Raw genomic sequence first — 20,411 nt, forward strand, 5'->3', positions numbered from 1 at the left:
GCAATCCCTCTGCTGCCGCCACGAAGGCACCACCCGGCTATCTGCACTGAGAAAGGAGGAGGCTCTGTGGGGCCCGGAGGACCCGGACGAGTAGCCGAAGGAAGAAATGGATAACGAGCCCGGAAAAACTGAATTCCGAACGTCATCCCGCGGCACTGGGGAGCCATGGTGCCTTCTAGAGCTGGGGAAAGACTCGGGAGAGCCTGGCCTAGCCCAGCCTAAGCTCATCTCCTTGGCCACTAGGGGGAGCTGGCTCTCAGCTCTGCCCAGAACTCGCAGGGTGACCTTCATTCAGGCCATCTGTATAAAGAGGGGCTTGGCTTTGGGGAGCCTGAGGGAGCTCGGGGGCGGGGTTGTCGGAGGCCGTAAAGCGCCCATACTGCACGACAGCTCGGGGAGGGGGGGGGGGGGCGCGGAGCCCGCTCCCTGGGGACCTTTGCGACATTCCCGGAGCTTCTCGCTTTGCGGCTCCCCGGGGGTGGGGGTTGAGGGCGGAGAGAGGTGGTGTGTCTCGGATCTCGACGGGGGAGGCGGGGTTTTGGGCCTCACCTCTTCTACTGCGCTTGCGCAGCTCTCGGGGCTGCAGCTGTGCTCGCGACGGCGGCGGCGGCCGGGACTGATCCCTAGGGACCAAAGAGACGAAGCCGGAGGCTAGAGCGGCAGCGGCGGGAGAGCATGGAGGCTCAGGCGTCTGCAACGCGAAGCCGTCCCGCCAGAGGTGGCGCCCCTTGCCCGCCCCGGGGAGGCTGGGCCGGGGCTGGGGGGAGCTCCAGGAGAAGAGGGGGGCAATGACTGGGGGCACCCCTAGGAGGAGGGGCCAGTGGCTGGGGGGAGCCCCAGGAGAAGAGGGGGGCAGTGGCTGGGGGGAGCCCCAGGAGAAGAGGGGAGCAGTGGCTGGGGGGAGCCCCAGGAGAAGAGGGGCCAGTGGTTGGGGGAGCCCCACCTGCACTGGAGGGGCAAGTGGTTTGAAGGGGAGTTCTGCTCCAGAGAGAAAGGGAAAGGTGGTTTGAAAAAGAACCCCCTGGTCTGGAAGTAACCAGTAGTTTGAGGGGGAGGCCCTTAGGCCAGAAGAGGACTGGCTGGGAGGGAGACTGGTATTCTAAAGGGACAGCTTCCCTTCTCAGTGAGAGGCACCAGGGATTTGGGGGGAGCCCCTTGGACTGTTTTCCCGCCACAGGGCTTCCTCAGAAGAACAAGGCCGGACAGACCCCAGCGCCCAAGCAGGGCAGCCGAATGGCCAAGCTCTTTGGCTTTGAGTGGTCCCACGTGTCCAGCTGGCAGAGGCTGGTGACCCTCCTAAACCGACCAACTGACCCTGCAAGCCTTGGAGTTTTCCGGTTCCTCTTTGGTGAGTCCGGGTGGGGGTGGAAAGGAGGGGAGCATGGCCTTGACCCCCTTCTACCAACAGCCGTTACATGTAATAGAGAGATTCCCAGGGCACATGGGGGCCTTGATGGCTCTGTGTCCAGTGTGGCCTAGTTTGGTGACCAAGAGAACTCTGACCTCAAAGAAAGCAAACAGTGAGAGAACTGGAAAGCTAAAATGATAAGTAACTGGGTGGATGTCAGCCTAGCTGAGATTCTGCCGACCATTCTCTGGATCTCACGTGAAATGACTTACCCAGAGGAGGCAGGAAAGATTCCGGTCGCACTTGGTAGACTTTTTATTATTTTATTCTACACTTAACAAATACCAAATAAAAGGATGTTTTCCATATACATAATGGAACCGAAAAAGAACATCGTGAGACTCCAAATCTCTTATTATGTATACTTTTTTTCTTCTAAAATATATAATTTAAAAAATATATAATAAATTCATCATATAATTCTGAAAGCTGTTCTGTCTGTGACTCTTTCTGGCCTTCTCTCTGTTCTCTTTGGTGCGTTTAAAAAATGCTTCAGTGACTCTCTATCCTTCCCTTCTTTCCTCTTCTCTTCCTTTTCTTTCTTTTTTGGCAACTAATCCTGTCTCCCCAAGTCTTCTCCTTCTTTCCATCTTCCCCCATTGAAAAAAATGAAAACCAAAACCTTAAAAATGAAAAACAAACATGCTTATTCAAACAAAATAAGCTCCCACATTTGTGATATCCTAAAATGTCTGTCATCTTCTGCATCTTGAATCCATTCCCTGTCTGTCCGGGAGTAGATTCTCCTGGGTCTGTGCACTTTGCCCTGCATCAGTTCATACCCACCTTCCCAGCTTCTTCCATCTTTGTTGTTTCTTAAAAGCACAGCACTATTCCATTACTTTCATATACCAGCATTTGTTCAGACTAGAAAGGTTTTCCAAATGCATCAAGCCATGACTTGTGCCCCGTGTAGAACAACTTATCCCCACCCCTGTGCCCCTTAGCCCAGGGCTAACTTCGGGTATACAGGTGGTGCAGTGAGTGAAGTGCAGGGCCTGGAGTTAGAAAGACCTGCCTTTAGATCTGGCTTCTGGCACGGGCTAGCTGTATGACCTTGGGCAAGTCACTTACCCTTGGTTTGCCACAGTTTCCTCAGCTGTAAAAACAAACCTACCTCCAAGATTGTTATGTGGATCACATGAGATAATTGTAGAGCCTTTGTTACATTGTTGTTGTTCAGTCGAGTCTGACTCTTCATAACCCCGTTTAGGGTTTTTTTGGGCAGGGATCCTAGAGGGGTTTGCCATTTCCTTCTCCAGCTCATTTTACAGATAAGGAAACTGAGGCAAACAGGGTGAAGTCACTTGTCCAGGGTCACCCAGCTAGTGAGTGTCTGAGGCTGGATTGAAACTTAGGTCTTCCTGACTCCAGGCCTGGCACTCTTATCTACCATACCACCTACTTGCCCCTAGCACATAGTAGGTGCTAGTCTAAATATCAGCAATTATTGAACCTACTGAACACCCCCTTTCTAGGGTTGCTGATGGTACTGGACATTCCCCAGGAGCGAGGCCTTAGCTTCTTGGACCACAGATACCTGGATGGGCTGGAGGTGTGCCGCTTCCCCTTGATAGATGCGCTGCACCCACTGCCACTCGACTGGATGTACCTCGTCTACACCGTCATGTTTCTGGGTGAGGAGCAGCAGTAGAGAGCTTGGGTAGAGATGGGTCCTCACCTCTAGCACTGCCAGGCCTTGGGGTTGATGCCGCCAGCGGCTGAGCTGTGGCCTTCTGACACCACGACATCTCCCGTCCCACACCTTACCCCCAGGGGCACTGGGCATGACACTGGGGCTGTGGTACCGCCTGAGCTGCCTGCTGTTCCTGCTGCCCTACTGGTATGTGTTTCTGCTAGACAAGACCTCGTGGAACAACCATTCCTACCTGTATGGACTGTTGGCTTTCCAGCTATCCTTCATGGATGCCAACCGCTACTGGTACGAGGTGGTCCAGGGGGTGGCTGGTGGGGAAAGGGCCATCACAAGCAGCCTAGTCATCTGAAGCACATTTCAAACTCTGCTTTGCAAAACAGACTTGAAAATTCAAGCTGCAGTTTAAATGGCTTCTGAAGAGCTTCCTGGAAATGGAGAGAAACCTCCAGGCCCTCTCAGTTGCCCTCTGGGACCCACAGGGACATCAGTCTAGTCACTTTTAGGAGCCCTTCTGAAGAGGAGACTGAGGGTAGACGTGATCGCTCTCTTCAGATACTTGGAGGATTGTTCTAGAGCGCTGAAGTTACAGATTTCAGCTTAACATGGGAAAACTTCTCCCTACTGCCGTTCAGTATTAGAATGAGGTCTTTTGAGAGGCAGAGAGCTCCTTGTCCCTGGAAGTCTTCGAGAAGAGGCCAGGCTACTGTTGGTCCAAGAGGTTGATATACTGGGTGGGACCAGGTCTAAGATTTTATCATAAAGGGTTTTGGATATTAAGTTCCCAAGCATAGAGAAAACAGAGGGAGATGGAGGCATCCTTGGAATAAGCCAAGCAGAGAAAGGGAGAGAATTAGTTTTTAGATACAGAGCTGGACAGAATGTGGTATCCCCTAACCGTCATTGGTTTCCTTCTCTGGGAGCAGGTCCTTGGATGGCTTAAGAAATCAGTCTAAGAGGAACGCCCATGTCCCACTTTGGAACTACACTGTCCTGCGTGGACAGGTATGTAGGGCTCAGTGGGGTCAATAAAGCTGCTGCTGCTGCCTCCTCCTGCCAGCCCCTGTGGGCCAGGTATCATGTGTGCCTGGGGATACAAAGGTTCCATCCTGGGCCCTCTTTGCTTGTCTCTCCATTCTCCCTTCTCCTTTTCCCTCTCCTTCTCCCTCTCCTCCCCTCCTGTCCCCGTCTTTGTCTCTCTCTTTCTAACCTCATCCCTCCCATGGGCTTAACTGTCATTTCTAGTCAGATGACTCCTGCATCTGTCCGTCCAGCCCCATTTCCCCTGAGCTTCAGTCTTGCGTCACCAGCTATCTTTGGGGCATTTCAGACTGGATGTTTTGGGGACATCTTAAACTCCATAAAACGGAGTCCAGAATCGAAGTCCTCTTTCTCCCTGAGCCATTCCCTCTTCCAGAGTTTTTGTTTCCTCTGAAGGCTTCACTGCCCTCCTGGTTTCCCAGGTTCATAACCTCAGCATTATCCTCAGCCCCACTTCCCATCAGCTGCCAAATCTTGCTCCTCTTGCCTCCCCAGCACTTTTTGCATCTTCTCTCCTAGTCCCCTTTGTTCAGGCCTTAAAACCCTTCACTGTGATCACTGTTCGGGCCTCCTAACTTGCCTTCAGTATCTCACCCCTGCAGCCACCACTTGCTGCCTGAGGAAGGATGTGACTCTGCAGCTTGGGCTTGTCCAGCGGCTTCTGGGATGAAATGAAAGCGTTAGCTTTGAACGCCCTGCAGGCTCTGGCCCCAACCCCTCTTCTCAGCCTCAGTGGATGTGACTCTCCTTTGCAGCCATACCAGCTTTTCTCTGGTCCTTAGGCTTCATCTCCAGCCTCCCTGCTTTTGTACTGTCTGCCCGCATGACTAGAATCCACTCTCCTCTCCGCTTTTCGTAGACTCTCTCTTTCTCTAAGTCCCGGCTTCCATCTTGTCTCCCTGAAGCCTTTTCTGGTCCTCTCCCTGGCCAAGCTACACCCATGCTGGCACACCTAACTCTAGATGCATATGTGAAGGCAGATTTGTGTGTGTATGGGATGGAAATTCAGCGTGTGCGTTTGCACTTATGCTCAGATATGTAAATACACAACTAGAGTGTAAGCTCCTGACAAGCAGGGCTTCTTTCATTCTCTGGACTTGTGTCTCCAGCCTCTGGTACGGGGCCTGGCATAGAGTAGTTGCTTAATGAATAGTGATTGATTGGTACAAAGACAGAAGCACAGCAGCCCCTGCCCTCAAGGAGCTGTGTTCCATGGGAATGTATCCGCACAGATAAGTCCATTAATAATGTACAAAGTAGTTTCCAAAGATCCCCTTCCTGTTGGTGATGGCCTTGAGTTTAATCTGGAGTCAGAGGTGAAGAGGGAGTGCATTGGGCATATAGGGCACAGTCCTTCACACGGGGCAGCAGGCAGGCAAGTTGTACTGGCCTTCAGATTGAGAAAGAACGGACAGGAAGTCTGGAAGGATTGGTCAGACCCCGACTGTGCAGGGTTGGAAGGGCCACACAGAGCAGTCCATGTTTCTCTTGGAGGCAGTGGGCAGCCGATAGGTAATATCTCCTTTAGCTCTGTGTGGCAGCTCTGTGCCAGATAAACTGGAGAGAGGATGCCAGAGACATGGAGACCAGCTAGGGGACCTTCTTTTCTCCCTGTACAGGGAGGGTAGATCAAAAGTCAGCCCACGCCAAAATCTTCCTTCCTCCCTATGGAGAAGAGATAGTTTTGTGTATCTAGAAGGAAGAGCCCACAGTCCTCTCCCAGACAGTGAACTTTGAACTCAGAGTTGGGGTCCTCATTTGTTCTTTGGTCTTGGGTTTTGTATATGCAGATATTCATTGTGTATTTCATTGCGGGAGTGAAAAAGCTGGATGCAGACTGGATTGGAGGCTATTCCATGGGCAACCTGTCCCGGCACTGGCTCTTTGACCCCTTCAAGTGAGTGGGAAGCTGGGTGGAAGGGGTCATGGCCATGGAGGAAGGCTCCAGTCAGGGATAACTGCTACCTTCCATGTTGGCTTCTGTTTTCCTATATCTCCTCTTCCTCTTCTTTGTAATGTTGAAATCACTCTAGGGCAAGAATCAGCAAGTCCATCAGATGTGACTGTGGCCACTACTGGCAGGCCTGAGACACAGGGAGGAGGGAAGGAAATAAAAAGAAGCGAGAAAGAGAGATGAGGAAGAGAATGAAGGGAAAGAGGGAGATAGAGACAAAGGAGGGGAGAGAGAAGAAAAAGGAAGAGAGAAAGGAAGGAGAGAAGGAGAAAGGGAGGAAGAAGGGAAGGAAGAGAGAGGGAGAAGGAGGGATGGGAAGAAGGGAGGAGGAGAAAGAGAGGGAGAGAAAGAAGGGAGGGGGAGGAGAGAGAGGAGAGAAGAGAGCAGAAAGGGAGGGAGAGGAGGAGAGAGGGAGAAGTGGAGAGAGTCAGGCTCAAACAGCGACCTCCTGTCCCCAGATTGCCCAGCCCTTCACATCGTTGGGGTGAACCCCATCAGCCCTCTCTGAGCAGCTTGACTCAGGAGATGGTAAAGCAGAGCCAGGGGTTCATCATATTTTTTCTTGTGCATTTTTATTCTTGGCTCCTTTGTTTTCCAGACTCGTTTTTCTCGCTCCCCCCATTCTATGTCCTAGCCTGTGATTTACTTTTCCTAGGCCCCTCTCTTTTTCCTCCCAGTCTCCAGATAGCCCTTGATTCTGTTCATCAGACTTTGCTCTGATTCTGCCGTCCCTCGCTGCCAGGTGTGGCCCCTCACAGAGCTCTGGGATGTCCATGGTACTGCAGAATGAGAGGAGCCTGTAAAGCAGGCCCCGAGACAGTCTTGGGGGCAGGCGGGTGGGTTTCTTCACCAGTTCCTCTGCTGTCACTGGGCCCTTCGTGACTCGGTGTTTTCCTCAGAAGGGTGGAAGGCAGAGCCCCCTTGCGCCCTCTGTGTTGACAGGCTGGTGCTCTCCGAGGGAATGACCAGTCTGCTTGTGGTGCACTGGTGTGGGCTGCTCTTGGACCTCTTGGCCGGCTTCCTGCTCTTCTTTGATGCTTCGAGAGCCATTGGCCTTCTGTTTGTCTCCTACTTCCACTGTATGAATTCCCAGCTCTTCAGCATTGGTTAGTGCTTGGGGTCTGAAGGAGAGCAGGAGCCACAGGGGTGGACACAGTGACACTGAGGCATTGTTTGGGGGTGGAGGGGCTGTGCTGGGGGCAGGGACAGAAAGGCAGCAGTTATGGAGAGGGACTGAACTGGGCATGGGGACATGAAGGCCTCTTGGTGGGCTCTGGGCCGCTTTTCAGTTGGGTCCAGGTCCAGAACTTGGTGGGGAGAGGGGAGAGGCATCAGATGGAACTCCTTTCTTTATTCTGCTAGGTATGTTCCCCTTCGTCATGTTAGCCAGCAGCCCCCTCTTCTGCTCCCCCGACTGGCCTCGGAGGTTGGTTTCCTGCTCTCCGTGGTGGCTCCAAGGCCTGTTACCAAGCACAGCTGACGCCCAGCCCAGTTTGTCCTGTGTGTATAAGAGAGGCCGAGCCAAAGGCAGCCCCCAGGCCCGGTTGCGGCATCGGCTGGGAGCTGTCTTCACGCTGCTCTATCTACTGGAGCAGCTCTTCCTGCCCTACTCCCACTTTATTACCCAGGTACAGGGCAGAGATGGGAACTGGCAGGTGAAACAGGGAAAAACGGGGTGGTGATAAGGCAGGAGGAGTCATGGGCCAGCAGCTCATCCTTGGTTGGGTGTCTTTGGCTCAGTCGGCCTTTCTCCCTCTTCAGGTCAGGAGAGTGGTTCACATCACACATTTCCCACTATAGGAGTGACTTTCCTGTAATCCCTTCACAGGGTTATAACAACTGGACCAATGGTCTCTATGGCTACTCCTGGGACATGATGGTACACTCACGCTCTCACCAGCACGTCAAGATCACCTATCGAGATGGCCGCACTGGGGAATTAGGCTACCTTAACCCTGGGGTGAGAGACAGCCCCTGAATCCCAAGATCCTTCCCTTTGAACTTCCTGGTCTGGCCCCTCAGCCCCATCCCACCCCATGAAGGGAAAAGTATTTGAAATCTGAAGTTAAGACTGCACAGGATTAGAGTGTGGGGATGGTGGGAAGGGTGGGGGTGGAGCATGGAGAGGTGACTGAAAGGACCTGCCTGTGGGGTTAATGGGCCAGTAGAGGGTTGCTTCATTCACATCCATCTGGTGTCCAGATTATTTCCAGGAAAATAATCATCTCAATGTATTCTGTGCTTATGTGTTCACTCATACCCAGAGTGATGGAAAAATAAACGCCATCTTGTAGGAAGGACTTCCATAATTTGGAGCATGTCCAGAGGAGGGGACCAGAGGGATGAGGGAGTGTGAAATCATGGCATGGGATCAGTTGTGAGGGAACTGGGGAGGTCTTGCTTTTAAAAGATGAGATTTAGGTGGGATACAACCACTGTTTTCTTTAACCACAGCTCTTTTAAGGCCTTTCCCTGGAAGAAGAGATCAGGCTTAATCTTCTTGTCTCTGCATGGCAGAAGTAGAATACAGAGATGGAAATTATGGGGAGGTAGATTTTGGCTCAGAATATGAGACATTTCTGATAAATAGATTTGTCCAGAAATGGCCAGGGCTTCTTTGTAAGACGGTGAGTTCTCATCAGAATTGTCCAGCTAGATGCTAGATGCTGACCCTGCAGAGCTGGGCACCTTCAAGAGGAGGATCCCTATTTCAGGACAGGGTGCGATCAGAGGACCCCCTCAGACGCTTTCTTTCCAGCGTTAGCGTTCCGTCCCATGATGTGGTGGCCCTTCGGCCAAGCGCACAGCTTGGGCTCTCATCACTCCGTCCTCTTCATGCAGTATCACTCTGGGGGCCGGGGACAGGTATTCACACAGAGTCGCCGATGGAAGGATCATGCGGACATGCTGAAACAGTATGCCATGTGCCTGCATCGCCTGCTGCCAAACTACAACGTCTCTGAACCCCAGATCTACTTTGATGTCTGGGTCTCCATCAATGACCGCTTCCAGCAGAGGTGTGTAGGATGGCTCCCAGCAAGCAAACAGAGAGAGATGGGAGAAGGCCGGGTTCTGTGGGCTCACCTTTGTCATCAGTGTCACCTGCAGGGGGCACTGTGACCTAGGGAGAAAATGAGCATCTCCAAAGGGTTGGCCCCTGGCCAGGTGGCCCTTGACCTCCCTCTGCACTTGAGCCAGATAAGGCAAGGAGGCAGAGCTTCTCCGTGGGAGGGTACTTTTTAGAACTAGGGACAGCTTCTGGAACATAACACTTTCTCCCCAAAGGCTTTTTGACCCTCGAGTGGACATTGTGCAGGCTGCTTGGTCTCCTTTCCGTCCAACACCCTGGCTACAGCCCTTATTGCTGGATTTATCTCCCTGGAGGGAGAAATTTCAGGAGATTGAGAGCAGCCTGGACAACCACACTGAGGTGGTCTTCATCGCTGACTTCCCTGGTATGGAAAAGGTGGGGGCGGGAGGAGAGAACTTATGCTGCTGTCGTGTGGGAGAGAGGGCGGGGGGCTGGAGAATATGGGCGGCCTGGGGCAGAGGTGACCAGAGGCAGGGTGGGTGTGAGCAGCCCTGCCTCCCACAGGACTGCACCTGGAGAATTTTGTGAGTGAAGACTTGGGTAACACTAGTATCCAGGTCCTGCGGGGGGAAGTGGCTGTGGAGCTGGTGGCAGAGCAGAGGAATCTCTCCCTTCAGGAAGGGGACAGAGTCCAGGTAGGTCCTAGGAGACAAAGGGCCAGAGGAAGCTTGGACCAATGGGAAGAACATGGTGAGCCAGCCACTCTGTGGCAGAGGACCCTCTGAGCTGTGATGGGGGGCCTCCACACAGAAACTGTCCAGTGAGGCAGAGAAGCCCGGGTAGCACGAACGTGTGCCCGCCACTCATTCTTCTTCCTTGGCAGCTGCCGGCTGGTGAATATCACAAGGTCTACACAGTGTCACCGGGTCCTTCTTGTTACATGTACATCTACGTCAACACCACAGAGCTGGCACTGGAGCAAGACTTGGCTCGGTTACAGGAACTCAAGGAGAAAGTGGAGAATGGGACTGGTGAGTAACTAGAGGCCTGAAGTGGAAGCCTGCCCCCATGGGGGTCTGCAGCAGCGGGGGATCCACACAGTACTGGCTGGTGAGCTGGTCAAGCAGGGGCTTTTTTTATTTTTTGGTAATTGCCAGCACCTAGCACAGTGTGTGTCCGGCACACAGGATGCATGTGAGGATGCCAGTAATAAGTGATAGATAGCATTTATATAGTATGCCAGGCACTTAAAGACACCCTCATTTGACCCTCACAACCCCCTCAGGAGGGTTGGGCTATTATCCTCATTTTATATTTGAGGAAACTGAGGCAGAGAGGTGACTCCCTCAGGGTCACAGCCTGGATGTGAACTGAGGTCTTTCATCGATATCCTAGACTCTGGAGGACAGTGCTACGAGATGACAGGGTGAAAACTGACTGTTGAGGGACTGATTTTGTTTCTGGCTGCTGGAAGATGAATTTGAAGGGGGGCAGCTGTCCTGTTCACACCAGGGACTTTTTTGTTTCCTGTTCCCTGGACAGAATCAGGACCACTGCCTCCAGAGCTGCGCCCCTTGCTGGAGGGGGAAGTGAAAGGAGGGCCTGAGTTAACTCCTCTGGTCCAGACCTACTTGCGTAGACAACAGCGTCTCCAGGAAATCCAGAGGCGGCGCAGCTCCCCTTTCTATGAAAGGCTATCCCGTTTCCTGCTTCGAAAGCTCTACATTTTCCGCCGAAGGTTAGTGCCACCCCCATCTCACCTTGCCCTATGATCTCTGTGTTCTTCCTTTGGTTGAGTAGTCATGGGATGATAGTCCCATGGAAGGGGAGAACCTGAATCTAGTGGTCTTCCTTCTTCCCTTCAGTTTGAGGAGTGTGGCAGTGGGATCAGAACCTTTAATGTGACAAGTGGGTCTTCTCACAACCTGCCCCAAGGCCTATAAGCCTCCTGAAGTGCTGTAGTACAAGCTTCCCCACTCAACTGGACTCGAGTACTAGAGCCCAGAGAGGATTCTTGTCTAATTTAGACATGTCTCTCATGGTTGTGGGTGCTGTGGGCTGCTTACTCCCAAGGCTTTCATGGATGTGCAGTGATCACTCAACCTTCTCTCTCCTCAGCTTCCTGATGACTTGTATCTCTCTTCGCAATTTGTTCCTGGGTCGCCCATCCTTGGAACAGCTAGCCCAGGAAGTGACCTATGCAAACCTGCGGCCCTTTGAGTCACCTGCAGAATCGACCCCTTCTGAAGCTTTGGATGCTAATCCCTCTGAGTCGAGCCACACACCCATACACTCAGAGCTCTGAGTTGTCATGGCCCTTAATCGCAGAACAATTCTGTACTCGAGAAATTTGTATAGGATCATTTTTCCAAGTCATTTTTAAAAAAAATTCTCTTGCCCATGCCTCTTTATTAAATTAGCATGGACAGTAACACAGACAGGTCCAGGTAGCCATTGTCAGAACTCATCTGCCATCCCTTCTCAGTGGAGGGGACGGTCCAGCATCTTGGTGAGGAGACTGATGTATTAGTTACTGTACTGATTTCTTTTCTCCGGTTCTGCTTCATTAGGATGGTTTTGGAAAGCAGCAGTGTTAAGACAGCTCAGTTGGCAGTTGGATCCAATCTCTGACTCACTAAACTCACCAAGTTCTAATATTTTCCCAGGGGTCCTTGGCTGGCTCTAGATAGGCCTAGACCCTACTTGGTCACTGGCATCTGTGGCCTGAAGCCTGTTGTCTCCAATGCGTGGTAAAGCCTCATCCCAATTGCAGGCAGTAACTTTTCCCTGTCCTTACTAACTTTAGGGTTTATCCTGCAAGCTGATACTTTTCCACACCAACCAGACAATTAGGAGAAAGGGGAGGTTTTGTCCTAGATCAGCACGCCACTTCTTGCATTAACTGAACTCTTTGTACTGGGGACGTGAAAGCGAGAAGTTGTATCATAAAGTCCTCATACCACAGTCTAACTTCAAACCAATTAATATCACCTAAATTCCCCATACCTGCCGTCTGGTGCATTTTAGCTCCTAATTTTAAGTGAACAGGCATTTATAAGCACCTCCATCTCCCTACCAGTATTATCTGTTGCACACTGGGGATACAAAGCCAAAGACCCCCTCTTGTCCCTCAAGAAACTTAGGTTCTGCCCTGGAGAAATGGACAAAGAAAAGCAGAACAGGCATCAAACCTTCCTTCTTTGTTCAGTTTTCTGGGGCTCATCACACAGCATTTTAGGATTTCACCACAGACAAGCCCAGGAGCCATCTTACCTTCCTCTCTAAGAGGCACCTCAATTGTTTTGTTGAGCTCATAGCAAAGGGGCCAGCAGTGAATATTGCTAGGAAGCAGTTAAAATACCCAGCACTTATGAGAACTGGAAATCAAGTTGTGCTTCCTGGTAATGGAATCACTGCCTGTCCATGTGGCCTTTGTATGTGGACTGGATGGGGCCCTGACAGGTATTGCCTAGAAACAGCTAAGAGGTACACTGGATAGAGCTGGGCTTGGAGTCAGGAAGAGCCAAGCTCAAACAGTTTACAGCTTGCTAGCAATGTGACTTGACTGGGCAAGTTGCTATCTACCAGTGTCCTCAACTGAAAAATGGTTAACAATACCTCCTTGAGTTGTGAGGACCAGATATTTTGTAAAGCACATAGCAAGCATAGAGCCCAACATATAGTAGATACTACATAGATTTGCTTATTTCCCCCAGTAATGTAGTGCCCCAACTAGTGTTATCAATACCAGGATTTATAAGAGAATTCTCAGCAGTCCAGTGTTCCCTCACTTTCCTCTGCAACATCCCTGGCCTTGTTAGGAACATAAAAGGGAAGGTCCTTCAGAAGAACCTGGACTTTCTTGCCCCTCAAAAAATAGTTCACCCGTGGCTTAAAATGCATGTCTTCTCTAGTATGGCCAGGTTTAGGGGTAGAGCAGTGTCTTTGGCCTTCTCCAGTTAGGAGAAATGGCTGGCAGGGCTGTCAACCACCTCGAGGGATAAAACCTGGTCTGCCAAGGCTGGGAGTGGTGCAGGGTGTTGGCTCTACCAGAGCCTTAACAGCCCAGTTTAAAGAAAAGCAGTTGCAGCTCTTATCTCTTGACCGCCTTGCCTACCACAGGCCTTCTAGGCTCCTCCCTCCCTAGCACCTATGAGTACACAAGGGGCCTTGTCTTTCTAAGAGATAGTTTCCATTAGTCCTTAAAACGGTGGAAGAAAATGAAGGCTCACTTGGGATTGGGGGCAAATTATTTTAAAAAAAATTTTTTTCACATAAATTCAGACTCCTGTGAAGGCCTTGCTAGAATTGTTAGATGCCTTAATGGTCTAACACATAGGAACGACCTAGCCATTCCTTACCTACGTGTTTCTAAGGCAAAAATCTCTGCCTCACCTGGATCAACAGGTGCCAAGGGTGAGGGCACATCTGTGGTTTACAATATAAGTAGAGTAAGAACCTTCACAAACTAGCCACCATTTGATACCACAGATCACATGTTCTCAGGCTCACCAGGTTGTTTTCCTTAACTATCCATCATAGTTTAACCCTTGCATCTCTTTCTGAAGTGAAGGGGCGGAGACAAGAACAACAGGGCTCTTCAGGCTACACAGAACTGTTTCCCTAGGCCAGAAACTGCCATATTCAGACCTTCAACACCTTAATGTATGCTAGGTGAAATTTAGTTGTCAATGCTAGATGGTTTAGTTCCCAGCACTATTTTAAAGACTTAAAAGTGCCCTTCTAGTAATGAGATTAACACACATGGCTCATAGTTTTCTTGCTGTTGTCATCAGACTTCATTAAGTTATGGCCACTGGGCCATTCCACCTCAGAAAGGGGAGAGACAAGAGTGCTACACGACACTGCCCCAGCCTTTCACCCTCCAACCACCAGCACTTATTAAATGCAAAATCCACTCAATAAAAAGCCTCTAACCTTTACCTTTTGGTCAGAAGTATCCTGAGGGGGCTTTTTGGCCTCTTTTCTCTTTACACAGCCTTGCGCATAGCAATGAGGATGTGTCCAATTAGCCACCCACTTTCTTCCCTAGAATCTGCTGTAGGAACTAGTCTTAAGCTGCCTGTCCACTTACAGGTAAAGGAAGAAACACTATGGAGCAGGGCAGCTTGGCGCTGTCAGCTGTAGTAGACCAAATGTTGCTTCTAGCCATTAAAGAATGCCCCATCTTCTCAGTAGTGAATCGACACAGTGGTAAGGTAGAACCTAGCATTTTATTTAGATCTTCATTAAACTGTTGGAATTGAGAACCAGACATACGTAATAAACCTCCAAAAAATAGATCCTGAAAGGCACTTTCTGCTTAGGGCAGCAGCCATGGACTAGGCATGTAAACAAGCTGGCTTCTCTGTACCACACCAGCCAAGTCAGCTTCCTCCATGGCCAGCTGCTCCAGCTCTGCCCTCCCTTCTGTTAACACCAGCCAGACCCCCTTGTAGGTGTAACCCAAGGTTCTTCTGTAGGACACCTTGGCCTACCTGGGAATGCTGGAAACATGTCAAAGGAATCATGGTGTCAAGGATTTTTTTTTTTTTAAAAGCTGCCCTCTGAGGTGATAGCTTCTCTGTACTCACGCCACACCCCAGAATACAATAAATAAGCAATTAGAAAATGTTCAAGTATGAAGGGATTTCCTTCTCCTCCCCGCCAAAAGCAATGCTCTCTGAAGGAAGCTGGTTTCTCTGTATCTACACCAGCTGCTCAGAAAGCTCATTGGACCTGGTTTTGAAAATAAAACAAAGTTAAAAACCCTGGGAGGAGTTCTTGTGCAGTGTGGAATACTCAGTCTTTCTTATAAAGAAAAAGTTAACCGGTACCAAAGTGTGCAACCTACAGACCCTCAGATACCGCCCTGTGACTTCTCTGTATGACATCACAAGGCTGCCAAGTGCCCGCTTAACTAGAGCTAGGAGTTGGTGAGGTTTGGCTAGTGCTGAAACCATGCATAGGATTGGTTTACTAAATAAAAACCTTATTACGTACGTCCTCCAAAAGACAGCCGAGTGGAGAGATTTTAAGATTTGGTGCCATTTAAGAGATGGTCATTAAGAGCATAAGCACCAGAAGGTGGTTCGACTAGTAACTGCCTTTTTCATGAAGTCAGGCTAGAGCTCCAACTGGAACTTGCGTTACATGCAAGATTGATCTGGTAGGGAACACTCCCTGACAAAAAGCTACATAATTAGAAGTGGGTCAGATTACAGGGAGGATGGGGGAAGGCTTCACATTCATAATAGAGCTCAAGACATTACAAAATCATGCTGACAGGGCGGTGGCATTGTTGGACAGAGGCTATAAATGGAACTACAAGTACTTGACGTGCACATTACAAGGACATTTTTCAGCATTTGATGGGAAAGTCAATGCAGTTAAGATTTTGGGGATGGGTGGCGGGACACAAAGGTTCAATCTTAAAGCATCATTTACTAGACAGTGCTGTCTGCTCATCTCTAGGCAGTTACACGGATCACCTATGCTCACTAAATCCATTATAATGGTGAGCAAAACACCAGGGACAGAATAGCAGAGCCCAACTTACAGTCCCCACAAAAACTAAAATCAGATCATTGGACAAGAGTGACTGCAACTGATCAAGAGCTGAAAGAGGACAGGAGAAGTTTAGGGAGAAGGGCCCTTTCCCTCAGAGCTTGAAGGCTTCTCTGTAACCTACGCCAACAAGTCTGGGGAAAAAAGCCTAACACTTTCAATATTTAAGCTTTCTGGGCACTTCCCATGGGAAGCTGTCCCTACCAAAGTGGCCATAGGCTGCAGTCCTCTGATAAATGGGCTTCTTCAGATCCAGATCCCTGGAATATACAAGTCCATAACTTAATATGTAGCATTCAATTAAATAAAAGCAAAATAATCAGTAAGACTCATTTTCAAGAGTTCTGGCAAATGAGAAGTTCAGTTCTCTGGGGAAAGCTAGGAAGAAAATGTAGGGAAGAAGGGTCACATCCCTGATGTCCAATCTCCTTTGCACCTTGTTAAGGACAGGCACTTACTTTCCAGCTTTCAGATTAAAAGTAACTACAAATCTTGTTCCAGTCACTGGCTCAACAGATCTGAAAGCTTGTCACCATCCTGAGAAACTTCAAGGGTCAAAGCTCATTTGAGAATCCAATACTTACCACCCCCCTAAGGTACAGACAGGCACCATCCCAGCGCTCCACTTGGCTGGAAGCATTAATGGTTTTCTGTTCTTTAATTAAGCCTTGTTTCCCCCCAAAGGCTGAGGAAGGCAGCTACAAATGCACACAGCAACTCCAACTCAAATCCAGGATTTCTTGGGCTCAAATTCAGCCAACCAGGTTCTGCACTGATTTTCATCGGTAACAATTTTGGAAATTAAAAGAGGCAACCTCTAACCTTTAATAGTCTTTGAAACCTATTATGATTGATGACAACTTAGAAAAAGCTATCAGGATGGAAGGGCTGTTTATGTTTTTTTCTCATCTGTCTCCATACTCAGACCATAGGTTTTTATGTTTAAAGAGTGTGAACACCGCCCCCCCCCCCAATTTAATTCTGGCTAGTGACATGCATTACCATCTTTACCTGACAATGACCCCAGGGCGGAGGTCAAAGTTCTTCTTCACAATATCCAGGAGCTCTCTTTCACTCTTCTGAGAAGTGCCATAATGGAAAATGGAGATGGACAATGGATGGGAGACACCAATAGCATAAGAGACCTAGAAGCAACAATAAACAAATAATCAGCCACCAAAATTCTGATCTGGTAACTCAAACCACTCTAATGCAGCGCCTGATGAGCACAGATTTTTTAATCCCCATAACCACTTGAAATATTACGAGGCCTGGGAAAACCTATTTGCAGTTGCAAGAATACATACCTGAACAAGTACCCTGCGACACAGACCACCTTTAACCAGGGATTTTGCCACCCAACGGGCAGCATAAGCAGCTGAACGGTCCACCTTAGTATAATCTTTTCCTGAGAAAGCACCACCTCCATGAGCACCCCAACCACCATAGGTATCCACAATGATCTTCCGTCCAGTCAGACCAGCATCACCCTGCAAGTACAGCTTCTTTTAGATCAGTTGCTTGACAAAGAAAATGTTAAGACCCAAAGACCCTTATCAACTGATGAAATAACATCTCATGCTGAAGAAGACAATTACCAGACAGACTACTAGAAATGTCTTACCTGAGGCCCACCAATGACAAATCTGCCACTAGGTTGCAGATGATAAATTGTATCTTCATCCAAGTATTTTGCAGGTACAACAGCTTTAATCACCTTTTCCTTTAGAGCATCTCTCATTTCATCAACACATACATCTTCATCATGTTGAACAGATATTACAATTGTATGGACCCTTATAGGGAGAACAGCACCACGATCCTGCATATACTGCACAGTGACCTAAGAGATATGATACACATGAGATACCAGAGAGGAAACAAATGCGTTTCCCCACTAGCCTCTACCCATAGTACTCTGCAGGTAGCAGACAAATGAACTAGTAAAATCTGAACACACCTAAGACAACAACACTTATTTTTTATCTGGTTACTTCCCCCTCTTAATATATCTGTAACACTTACTTTAATAGCTTTGCTTTTCATAAATGACTTTACATGGCATGCAGACCATTACTTACTTGAGTTTTTGAATCAGGGCGTAACCAAGGCAAAGTTCCATTGCGCCGCAATTCAGCAAGTTTGGCGTTGAGCTTGTGAGCTAACACAATAGTCAGGGGCATGCATTCTTCAGTTTCATCAGTAGCATAACCAAACATCAATCCCTGTGGAAAAGATATTATGAAATCTGAACTGCTCAAAAATTATACTGCATTAAAAAAAAAAAACCCAACATATAAGCAAAATACCTGGTCTCCTGCACCAATATCTTCTTCATTTCGATCTAGATGAACCCCTTGAGCAATGTCTGGCGACTGCTGCTCCAAGGCTACCAGAACATTGCAAGTCTTGTAATCAAACCCTGTAAGCAGTTAAATACATGTTTAAACTCAGTACAAGGAAAAAAGAAAAGCAGCCAAGTGGTCCCCATGCTGTTGAGCCAGTCACATAATATAAGAACACATCATTACTACTTTTTCAAATGTATGCACATGTTGTCATGATTAATAAAATGCAAACTCATCTAAGAGCATTATGTATAGGAGGACAACTATTTTAGAGGTCTGGGGGAGAGAGAGAGAGAAGTATGAGGTCAAGGATATTTGGGAGTAAATGCTGTAACATAAAAGATTGGGAAACAATAAAAGTGGCACATTTCTAACGTACATAAGCAAAGAAATTCAAAGCTAAAAGGACAAAGATCAAAGCTAATATCAAAGAATGGGATAAGTAGTTCCAAGATATCAACTCATAAAACCCACCTTTAGAAGAATCATCATAGCCTACATGCTTAATTGTTTCCCTGACCACTTTCTGATAGTCAACAGCAGCTCTGGATGTGATTTCACCAGCAAGTAGTATCATTCCAGTCTTAGCAACTGTTTCTAATGTGGAAAAAAAAAAGTTCAAACATCAATCCCCAATAAACATTAACTCTGCAATGTAAGTTAAGCAACTGATGTTCCGATCACTTACCACAAGCAACTTTGGCATCAGGGTCCTGCTGAAGGTGGGCATCAAGGACAGCATCACTAATTTGATCACAAATTTTATCTAGAAAATATAATTCAGAATTTATTAAGGTAACTTATTACTTCTTTTAATCTTCATGGGACATTTAATATAAGAAAAAATGCAATGAAAGTTTGTCACTGGATCTATGGATCTACCAAAGTCATTTGCCTGAATTGAAACCAATTCAGTACTCAAAATCTGAAAACCTGACACCATGCTCTGAATATAGCTCTACTTTGAGAGTATAACCTATTTATAGGCCTTTGAAAGGCCTTAAAAGGAATATTTTAGACTATTCAAAGGAATTAATCCCACATCTAACACAGTTACTGTCTAATTTCTTCTAATTCACAGAACACTGAACCACATGTCCGAGTGATTTTTGTTATAACAAAATTCCAAAATGTGTTTCTTTGGGAGGAGGATGAAGAGGTTATTTTTAAATTCCAGAAACAAAGTGACAACGTCCTCTAAACAGCACAACTAAAAAATCGGTCACTTAAGATTTAATGTTAGTTCCTATAGAGACAATAGCTCTTTGTTTCCATTTCAGTCAGTCTCCTATTTGAGCAATGCTTTGAGAATATTTAAGGACGGTCTTCAGCTCCAATTTCTCTCATTTTCCCTACAACTTTTTTTTTTTTTTTTTTACAAAAAGAGCCCAATTCTAGCGGCGTGCTGCCCGAGCTGCGGAACCAGTCCAGCTCCACGATTGAATTAAACGTGCTCCGCACGGCCCCCCTCCCGGCGGCGGCTGGGCCCCGGGGACAGCGCGCTCACTTCGCCCCCTCCCACGAGGGTCCCCCAGCCGGGGCGGCGGCTCGGCCTCGGTCCCTCCGTGACGGGCTTTTGTTCCCCGCGATCTCCCCGTCATGGCGCCGGACAAAGCCCCGCCACAGAGGGGCGCGGACGGTCCGCGGGGCGTCTCCGCCGAGCTCGGGCCGCCGCAGTCAGGAGCCTCCCTCCCGACGGCGGCTATATTTAGAGCGGCCGCTGTCCGTCAGTCCGTCCGTCCCTCCGGCTCGCCCCCCCCCCCCCCCCCCCCCGAACCCCCGCCTCGGGGTTTCTGGAATTTTCCGGATACCGGGGCGCGCGGCCGGGGCGGGGCCGCGGGGGAGGGGCACCGGCCAGTGGGGGAGGGGCGGCCACGCGCTCGCACCGGCAGCCGCGCCGCTTCCCGCCAGAGCCGGGGGCAGCGCCGGTGCCGGCGGCTTCCCCAGTCCTGACAGGCCTCCCCCCACCCGCCGGGCCCAGCCCCCAGACCGGGTGCCCGAGCCCCACGTCCACTCAGACTCACCGGGGTGCCCTTCGCCCACAGACTCTGAAGTGAAGAGGAAGGTACCCTCCTCGATGAAGGTCTCGTCGAAGCCGTTGAGCTGCCCGTTCATAGCTGTGGCAGGAAAAGGGGCGCCAGGCAATGGGAGACAGAGAAGGTGGAGGGAGCGCGGAGGGCGGCTAGGACGCGAGCGGGAGACCGAGTTAGCGCGAGCCTCAGGACTCACCCAGAGGATCCTCTCACTGGCGCAGGCGGAACGAGGCACCGGGCGGTGCTCCGCCCTATTTATAGCCGCGCTGCGGCTCGCGCTCCTCCACCGCCTCGCCCCCTTCCGCCGCGCGCCAATGCGCCACCCGCGAAGGGGGGGAAGAGCGGGGGATACCCGGTGGCAGGGCTGCGGGCGGA

General features: G+C 49.5%; 2 protein-coding genes across 3 annotated transcripts; one reads left to right on the forward strand and one right to left on the reverse strand.

The window, feature by feature from the left end:
* Positions 1–528: 528 nt before the first annotated feature.
* On the forward strand, positions 529–14,029 carry GGCX (gamma-glutamyl carboxylase). Of its 2 annotated transcripts, none has more exons than XM_069101088.1 (15): positions 529–718; positions 1,178–1,348; positions 2,887–3,045; positions 3,269–3,350; positions 3,989–4,067; positions 5,894–6,000; positions 7,000–7,163; positions 7,420–7,685; positions 7,886–8,017; positions 8,923–9,074; positions 9,343–9,512; positions 9,653–9,783; positions 9,972–10,119; positions 10,631–10,826; positions 11,207–14,029. In XM_069101088.1, the coding sequence occupies exons 1-15, from the start codon at positions 676–678 to the stop codon at positions 11,391–11,393; spliced, it is 2,187 nt and encodes a 728-aa protein (XP_068957189.1). In that variant the 5' UTR covers positions 529–675; the 3' UTR covers positions 11,394–14,029. The 2 variants fall into 2 exon arrangements, with proteins under 2 accessions (XP_068957189.1, XP_068957188.1); XM_069101087.1 differs by having other exon boundaries at positions 530–718; positions 3,185–3,350.
* Positions 14,030–14,303: 274 nt separating this feature from the next.
* On the reverse strand, positions 14,304–20,289 carry MAT2A (methionine adenosyltransferase 2A). The gene is made up of 9 exons (XM_069101089.1): positions 20,028–20,289; positions 18,692–18,769; positions 18,478–18,600; positions 17,965–18,077; positions 17,737–17,880; positions 17,280–17,498; positions 16,963–17,145; positions 16,667–16,800; positions 14,304–15,915 (listed from the first exon to the last, which is right to left on the reverse strand). Exons 1-9 carry the CDS (start codon positions 20,116–20,118, stop codon positions 15,813–15,815), a joined length of 1,188 nt encoding a protein of 395 aa, XP_068957190.1. The 5' UTR covers positions 20,119–20,289; the 3' UTR covers positions 14,304–15,812.
* Between the last annotated feature and the right edge of the window lie 122 nt (positions 20,290–20,411).

This window comes from Petaurus breviceps, unplaced genomic scaffold, assembly GCF_028583685.1.
Source record: "Petaurus breviceps papuanus isolate PSGF00001 unplaced genomic scaffold, PetGlider_PUasm1.0 446, whole genome shotgun sequence".
NCBI classification, from domain to species: Eukaryota; Metazoa; Chordata; class Mammalia; order Diprotodontia; family Petauridae; genus Petaurus; species Petaurus breviceps.

What these genes read in the sequence shown, in the direction of transcription:
- MAT2A (XM_069101089.1), bottom strand. Translation starts at nt 20,118, where the DNA reads ATGAACGGGCAGCTCAACGGCTTCGACGAGACCTTCATCGAGGAGGGT. An exon ending in ATATTGGTGCAGGAGACCAG is followed by an intron (nt 17,881 to 17,964) that starts GTATTTTGCTTA and finishes TCTTTTCCACAG; the next exon opens with GGATTGATGTTTGGTTATGC. An exon ending in GTCGCAGGGTACTTGTTCAG is followed by an intron (nt 16,801 to 16,962) that starts GTATGTATTCTT and finishes TGTTGCTTCTAG; the next exon opens with GTCTCTTATGCTATTGGTGT.
- GGCX (XM_069101087.1), top strand. Translation starts at nt 676, where the DNA reads ATGGAGGCTCAGGCGTCTGCAACGCGAAGCCGTCCCGCCAGAG. An exon ending in AGTTTTCCGGTTCCTCTTTG is followed by an intron (nt 1,349 to 2,886) that starts GTGAGTCCGGGT and finishes CCCCCTTTCTAG; the next exon opens with GGTTGCTGATGGTACTGGAC. An exon ending in CTACACCGTCATGTTTCTGG is followed by an intron (nt 3,046 to 3,184) that starts GTGAGGAGCAGC and finishes CCTTACCCCCAG; the next exon opens with GGGCACTGGGCATGACACTG.